This window comes from Oncorhynchus tshawytscha, linkage group LG05 (genome assembly GCF_018296145.1).
Source record: "Oncorhynchus tshawytscha isolate Ot180627B linkage group LG05, Otsh_v2.0, whole genome shotgun sequence".
Classification (NCBI taxonomy): Eukaryota; Metazoa; Chordata; class Actinopteri; order Salmoniformes; family Salmonidae; genus Oncorhynchus; species Oncorhynchus tshawytscha.
Genome location: NC_056433.1, coordinates 46,173,017 through 46,181,213, shown reverse-complemented (window position 1 = coordinate 46,181,213; position 8,197 = coordinate 46,173,017). Strand labels below are relative to the sequence as shown.

Here is an 8,197-nt window from a genome sequence, read left to right as displayed (position 1 = left end):
ATTTGCTGGGTGTTGCGTTTAGAAATTCTCGGTATTGGGTTTGGAATTTAGGAAATGGATAAGTCTACATGTGAATTGACAGCCTTGTGTGACTGAATCCCTTTTTTTGACAGTGTGTAACTTCTCCGGGGCACACGGTGGCAGTAGCTTTGGTGGCGTACAGGGATTCGATTGGGTGCCGTTTCATTAACGTAGAATAAGTAACGTATCGACCCGATTACGTCGGGTATAAGTGACCTGGTCCGTCCTCCAGCATTCAATCAAAGAAACTCTGTGGACAAGTTATTCATCTCACAGCGAGTCATATCAAGGCAAGAGTAGTAACATCATGGTTTTCGAGGAGAAAAGGATCCCGAACGGGGAACCCGAAGATGTAAGACATTAATTAACCATTTTCCATTCAATATGTGGTTAAATAATGAACGGAACCGTGTGTTTAAGGCCTAGATTTGCTACTATAGCTAACAGGAGAGACAGTGTCTAGCCAGCCGGTACGTCAAGCTAACGTTAGCTAGCATAGTTAGCCAGCATAGTTAGCCAATAATCTGCTCGGTTGTTTTCGAGCAACCAGTGGCAATAAATAGCATGCAAATTAGCTAACTAGCTTGGCTAACAACAGCCTTGGCAAGTAGTCCAGTGTGTTATATCGGTGTCATGTTTCGAGTGCTTTAAAATGTGTTTTTCTTTCAGGAAGAGGAGGAAGAAGAGGAGGAAGATATGGTGGTATGTATCGATTTGTTATGATGCAACGTAATCTGCCCACCTTGCATTGGTTCTAAAACCTAAAGAATATTTTGTCAACTAGCCAACTAGTTAGTTGTCATGCAACTGGGGGGAATAAATAGCCAGCCTCATATCTGTTTGTGCTATAGCCAAGTCTGATGTATGGTTGTTTTGTTATGCCAGACATGTTGGTTATAGCACAAACAGATCTGGGACCAGGCTATGGAATAGATGACTTATGTTCTCAGTAGCCCTGGTCCTTTTGTTCCAGGACCCCCTTGACACAGTGCGGGACAAGTGTGCCCAGGCAGAGCACTGCATCCACACCCGGGCAAAACTGGAGGACTGCGAATCCAGGGTCGGCTCCAAGTCCGAGACTGCAGAGGACTGCACTGAAGAGCTTTTCGACTTTCTCCATGCCCGGGACCACTGTGTACGTGAGATCTACCCAGACACAGTCAGCAGTGGTTAACCATGGGGTACAATGGGAAACATACAACCAGGCATGAGTGGATGTTAAAGCAACCAGCTGATGTAAAGCTAGCAGTTCTTGATAGAATGTTACAGCAGGTTGGCTCTCGCTTAGTCTGCCAAAAAAATAACCAGAGACTAAGTCTGGTTGTCAGACTGCCAAGATAGATGTCAGTGGGTCCAACTCCTTGTCTCCTCAGTCAACTCTATGCGAAGGAGATGTCTGCTACGTACCACAACTGATACACAAATACATTTGTGTGACTCAACATTTTAAACTTCTACAGCCAGATGACACCCATTTTCAGGAGTCAGTGATTTGTATTTACTCTATAGCATGCTTCTCCATTAAGTTCTTCATGATTGGAGAGCTTAGAATTTGAGTACAATAGTTGGATGATGGCGCAGGACAGAAGGATGTGGAGACATGGGTAAAGAAAAGCACACCGACCCTCGTATGGTTTACCCTTATATGCTTTCAGTCACCAGACGAGGAATGAAGCAAGAATACATTTGATGGTATAACTAGCTACTTTAGGAGACAAGTGTCACTCACTTTGCATACATTTGACTAGACAGTTTGCAATAACTTTACCTCTCATTTCTGTCCCCCAGGTGGCACACAAAGTCTTCCATTCTGTCAAATAAAGTCCATCCAGCTCCCTGCACTACTGGCAGAAATTCCCTGTCAGATATAGAAACAAGTACCTGGTTTTAAATGAAACCTCTGTTGTAACCTCAAATACACACTCTGTTCATGTGAATAAATTGTAAATTAAGTGTTGAATCTTTTTTGTAACTGGTTGGATTTCATGAAGTTATATACTTTTGTTAGTTGTGACGCATCTAATCTCATCTACCAGCTGGCGGTAGCTATTGAGACTGGGATCGAGGTTATGCTGTATCAATGTGGCAAGTGCAGCATAAATTAACTTGGTCATTGGTCTCACAACAACTGGATAATTGCAAAGATTTACAATTGCTTTTATGTTCTGCTTAAATGCAATCTCACATAATGGAAACCTTGTATAGCATGCAATCAACAACCCCTGGTAAGATCTTACTTTTTATAGTGTGCAATAAAAGCTGTCACAAGTTCCCCATCTGAAGGCAATGAGGCAAATTGGAGCCTCGACTACTCGCTATTGTTTGGCGAAGATTATCTAGACTTTGCCTCTCCCTCTGCTATTGGATAGCCTCGAGCCCATCCCTGTGTTGTGATGAGATGACACAAGAAGGGTGCAGTTTCCCCACATGTACTGCAGTGTCGTGAGTTTGGAACGTGCGTTGTCCTAGCTGCATAGCTGCCGATTTGCAGTGGTCATAAACTGTACAGCACAAGCGGAGAAAAGGTCTGAGAAAATTGTAATTGTGACTGCAGCTGAACGTTCCTTTAGGATTTCACAGCCGAGGCCTTGCAAGAAATCCTGTTGACGAATGTTCTGACCTCACAGGTCCCTTAGCCCGTGTAGGGATGTATTTTGGAATATACTGTGATTTCAGCTGGTGGCTGTAATACACTGTTAACATTGGATGCCAACCACCCTTAATTAAAACCCCTACGAGTAGGGAGAAGCCCCTGACTGCAGTTCGGGGCCGGGCTCACTGTGGGCGGAGTCAAACGCATTTAACCGGAACCCTTCGAGATGCACCTGACTGCATCAGGTGTACTTGGAAGTAGTAGGTGGAAGATAGCTGTCAGAGCGTTATGGACAGAATGGACAACTTTGACCAAGTAAATTTTGGAGCTGAGCCGAATTGGACAGTGATTCTGACAGCCACTGCATGCGGTACAGGTGCCTTGATGCTTTTCCTGAATTGGTTCGGACACAAACAGTCGTGGAAGAAAATTCAGAGGGCGAAAGCCCGAAAAGAAACGTCACTGCAACGAGCAGAGCTTGCTGTCCTTCAGTTCAACGAATCTGTAAGTTTGACTTTAGTTTAGCAAACGCTAGCTAACAACCTCAACGAATGAACATTCAACCCTGCTGATAAGTCAGTCCGACACAGCTGTGACTCTAGCTTGCAGATAGTACTGGGGTGGCTATCACAACATCTTCATGTTCAAACCAGTTGCCACTTAGTCATGCATGCATGTATGTATTGAAAGGAGGAGTAAGTATTTGAGGACCCTACCTGAGATGGCATGACATTTCATTTGGATTTTCAGAGAGTAGCTAGATAGATTTCTGGTGGTGTACCTAATGTTCATTCTCTTCCTTCTTTGACTCTCATGTCAGCACCCTGAAACGGACACCTCTCTCATCCTCTCACTGTCACTGGCGGAGCTGTCCAAACAACTGAAGGGCGGAACACTAACTCCAGAAGCTGTGTTCCACTCATACGTGGAAAAGGTAATGCACAACTCAATCAACACCCCCAGCAATCACATATACTGTAGGTTACTCCAGCTTTTTGAAATGTGGAATTTTGTGGACTGCATTATTTCTATAGGTGGTGTGTTTTGTTTTCACTGCAAGCATTGGTGACATATTGTACTCCTGCAATGTTTTCTGCAAACCATTAACCACCTTTAACCTGTTTATGTTCCATGGGAAGTTGAGCCCTGGATTTGGAGAATTTTGCTTAAATTCGTCAAAAGGTAGCTTATAACTGAACCTTTTTTTGTGGGATACACATAAGGCAAGTCTAGGTCTTGTAGCATATTTTGGTTAAACTATCCCCATTTCAATGGAATTGCAACCCTCTGCAGTACATTCATCACGTGTGCGGTGCACTCTTCCATCACATGTACATCTGATATTCAAGATCTTGCACACTAATGAGATGCTATAGTGTAGTAGTGTGGGCTCTATCTGAGCCAATAACTACATGCTTTCTGCTAAGTTTTGATTACAATACTGACTGGGGTGAATATATTTTATGACATTCTTTTTTTGTTAACTTGTAAATAGTAGCCTACAGCAAAGCGTGTTTAAATCATTTCTAACTTGTTAACAGTTTCTGCTAGTTAGTTTTTGCTACCATGTTGGTTTTAGCTTGCTTGAGCCTGCTAACATAGGAGTGTTAATTCAATGTTTTCATACATGTTTCATTGTAAAACATCTATCTTACAAAGGAGTTGTTTAATCTAACTGCTTAACTAAACTCAGCAAAAAAAGAAACGTCCTCTTACTGTCAACTGGGTGTATTTTCAGCAAACGTATTTGTATGAACATAAGATTCAACTGAAACATAAACTGAACAAGTTTATTGGTTCCACTTTTCTGGGCTCTGTTTATTTACTTAACAAATAAAGATCACTCAAAATGTGCACTTATAAATCATAACAATTTGAATAAAAAAACAGCTGTAGACAGAGTCAAACATCAGGCTGATGTCTCTCCTGACTTCTTCCCAGAACAAAAGAAAGACAGGATCTTATATACCCAAGTGATCTATGTTAAACCTACACGTGCAGCTAAAATAAGTTATTCTTATTAACACAAGGTTTCTGAGAACCAGTCTCAAGTGGTATTTAAATCTGCCCTTGTTTCAGAGAAAAACAGAGTCTCTCTGTGTCTCGCTATCACCCTCAGTCCCTTTTCTCACCTTCTCTCACAGACGCAGTGTTGCGGGTTTTGGCAGAGAGCTAGACACAGACCGAGGCTTCAATATTCAGCTATACAGTGAGCATAAGTACAATGGCATGTAAGCAAATTAATAACATCATAATCACTGGTGGGAGTCTGTTAGAATTTTAGTCCTTCATGTTCCACAGATATGTGACTAACAGAAATGGAATAATGTGTCCCTGAACAAAGGGGGAGTCAAAATCAAAAGTAACAGTCAGTATATGGTGTGGCCACTAGCTGCATTAAGTACTGCAGTGCATCTCCTCCTCATGGACTGTACCAGATTTGCCAGTTCTTGCTGTGAGATGATGTTACCCCACTCTTCCACCAAGACACCTGCAAGTTCCCAGACATTTCTGGGGGGAATGGCCCTAGTCCTCACTGTCATGATGTTGGGGGAGGTTTATGACCCCCATAAATACTTCTCCCCTTTTTCTTCTCTCTACTCTACCGATGTGACTATTGAATATCCCTTTGTTAACAGAGCGTCTGGGAACATCAAAAGGTGGGAAACGATCACCCTATTTTGGTGATCCAACCAGTTGAAAATGCGCGTTGGTACTTAATGAATATGTCATCAGTTGGCGTCTGAGACATTATTACTTATGCCAGGATGACATAAACTGTATCTTGCAAAGTCGACACATTCCAGCTATCAGATTCACATGGAATTGTTGTGCAATTTAAATGTTTAAACATGAAACTATTTGTGAAAAGATTAAACGTAATTTTAGTTTGAACGACAGGAGCCGAACAAAATTAGCATCGACTCTCAACGTGAAGGTGACAACCTAAATGCCGGAAGGATGAATTCCAGCTATACCAGCCAGAATATAGTATGCGCTTGAAAGTATGGCAACTTGGTATGAACTTTGAACTCTTATTCAGTCCAGAAGTGATACCTCCTAGCCATTGAGTTAGCAGCAGCCGCTGTGAACGTAGGCTAGGAAAGGACGGACGACGTATTCAGTCTAACGCACAACGATACTACAACGTATCCAGATTACCACCAGAGACATTCTTCAAAGGACAAGAGATCCCTGCTGGGCAACCCCGCCTTCTATCTACGACCAATCTACCGAAGCGTAGCTCAGAGTAAATATTTATTGCATTTTCCTTTTTCAAATGGGCGGTTATTTAGAATGCATAAGATACTCTATTTACAATAGCATAGCTGCATACTGCCCGATAGACAATCTTTTTGTTCCTTGTTCTTCCCGCTCTTTCATTCAAAACCCAACCCCCTTTGTGTAACCAGCCGTCACATCTGTTGCCTTCCTTAAGGACGTTTTCCTTTATGACATAATTTGTAATCAATGTATGATCCATTCTGTGTAAATGTAATTCTGTTTGATTATTTAGGTATTTAGTAAATAAATAATTAAACCAAGTTTTGTATTGCTGATTCAACTTGTTAGCCAGGGTTTGTGAAGATAACCAAGAATTTACAACTTTCAGATGAGACTAAATAAGGTGACAATTAAATATTGAGTTAAAAGATGACCAGGTCTTCAAGCGTTTATTCGGAAGATAACAGCTCTATAAACATTATTTTGTGGTGCCCCGACTTACTAATTATAATTTACATGATTAGCTTAATCAGGTAATATTAATTACAGAGAAATTATTTTATAGAATAGCATGTCATATCACTTAATCCGGCATAGCCAAAGACACGAAATCACCCTCCGGTCAAACAGGTTCCAGATGTGCTCAATGGGATTGAGATCCGGGCTCTTTGCTGGCCATGGCAGAACACGGATATTCCTGTCTTGCAGGAAATCATGCACAGAACGAGCAGTATGGCTGGTGGCATTGTCATGCTGGAGGGTCATGTCAGGATGAGCCTGCAGGAAGGGTACCACATGAGGGAGGAGGATGTCTTCCCTGTAATGCATAGTGTTGAGATTGCCTGCAATGACAACAAGCTCAGTCTGATGATGCTGTGACACACCGATCCAGACCATGACGGACCCTCAACCTCCAAATTTATCCCGCTCCAGAGTGTGTGTAACGCTCATTCCTTTGACGATTAACGCAAATCCGACCATTACCCCTGGTGAGACAAAACAGCGACTAGTTAGTGTAGAGCACTAACCAGCGACGGTGGGTTTGTGCCCATAGGCGACGTTGTTGCCGGTGATGTCTGGTGAGGACCCGCCTAACAAGCCCTCAGTCCAGCCTCTCAGCCTATTACAGACAGTCTGAGCACTGATGGAGGGATTGTGCGTTCCTGGTGTAACTCGGGCAGTTGTTGTTGCAATCTTGTGCCTGTCCCGCAGGTGTGATGTTCGGATGTACTGATACTGTGCAGGTGTTACATGTGGTCCGTCCTGTCTCCCTGCAGCGCTGTCTTAGGCGTCTCACAGTAAGGACATTGGAATGTATTGCCCTGGCCACGTCCGCAGTCCTCATGCCTCCTTGCAGCATGCCTAAGGGACTTTCACACGTGAGCAAGGACCCTGTGCATCTTTCTTTTGGTGTTTTCCAGAGTCAGTAGAAAGGCCTCTTTAGTGTCCTAAGTTTTCATAACTGTGACCTTAATTGCCTACCGTCTGTAAGCTGTTAGTGTCTTAGCGACCGTTCCACAGGTGCATGTTCAGTAATTGTTTATGATTCTTTGAACAAGCATGGGAAACAGTGTTTTTAAAGCCTTTTCAATGAAGATCTGTGAAGTTACTTGCATTTTTACGAATGATCTTTGAAACACAGGTCCCTTTTTCAGGACCGTTCTTTTTTTTGCTGAATATATTTATCTCTGACTGATTGTTTATTTTTATTTTCCGACTCTTTACAGGAAAATGCCACGGGCACTATCTGATGTGTGGAGACCTTTCATTGCAGCTAATGTAGAAGGAAAAGCTGTGTACATTTGCAAATATTGTGCCAAATTATATGTGAAGAATGCAACAAAGATGCAGAATCTTCTGGCCAAGTGCATAAAGTTCTCTCAGTGCTCACAACAAGCAACCTCTGACAAAAGTCCCTCTACTTCTATTCGAGGTGTAAATGATGAATCGGACACCTTATAGATAGCAACAGCTCATGGTCCTCCTGGAATGAGTTTTTTTTTTTTTACTCAATGGAGGAACGTAGTCGGAGAAATGATGATGAATGTCTGTTTTAAGCTGTGTATGCAACTGGTTCACCTCTGATGTTCACAGGCAATGTGTATTGGAAGAGATTTCTGAATGTTCTTTGCACAGCATGCACCCCTCCAACCAGACATGCTTTATCTACTAATTTGCTGGATGCAGAGTTCAACAGAGTTCAAGTGAAGGTCAAGCAAATCAGACTGTATTACAATCATCTCTGAATGGTGGTTGAATGTTTATTTTTTTACACCTTTTTATTTAACTAGGCAAGTCAGTTAAGAACAAATTCTTATTTTCAATGACTGCCTAGGAACAGTGGGTCAGCTGCCTTGT

The 8,197-nt window shown here is 42.3% G+C and overlaps 2 protein-coding genes across 2 annotated transcripts in view; both read left to right on the top strand.

Moving 5' to 3' along the window:
• The first annotated feature begins 202 nt into the window (after positions 1-202).
• On the top strand, positions 203-1,981 carry LOC112250661 (cytochrome b-c1 complex subunit 6, mitochondrial). Its single transcript, XM_024421003.2, has 4 exons — positions 203-373; positions 691-723; positions 995-1,156; positions 1,810-1,981. Exons 1-4 carry the CDS (start codon positions 329-331, stop codon positions 1,840-1,842), a joined length of 273 nt encoding a protein of 90 aa, XP_024276771.1. The 5' UTR covers positions 203-328; the 3' UTR covers positions 1,843-1,981.
• Positions 1,982-2,087: 106 nt separating this feature from the next.
• Positions 2,088-8,197, top strand: part of LOC112250662 (vitamin D3 hydroxylase-associated protein-like) — a 28,602-nt gene continuing 22,492 nt past the window's right edge. Inside the window, exons 1-2 of the mRNA XM_042321975.1 lie at positions 2,088-3,118; positions 3,435-3,548. Of these exons, the coding sequence (XP_042177909.1) occupies positions 2,903-3,118; positions 3,435-3,548 (330 nt within the window). The 5' untranslated portion in view covers positions 2,088-2,902. The remainder of the gene's footprint in view (positions 3,119-3,434; positions 3,549-8,197) is intronic.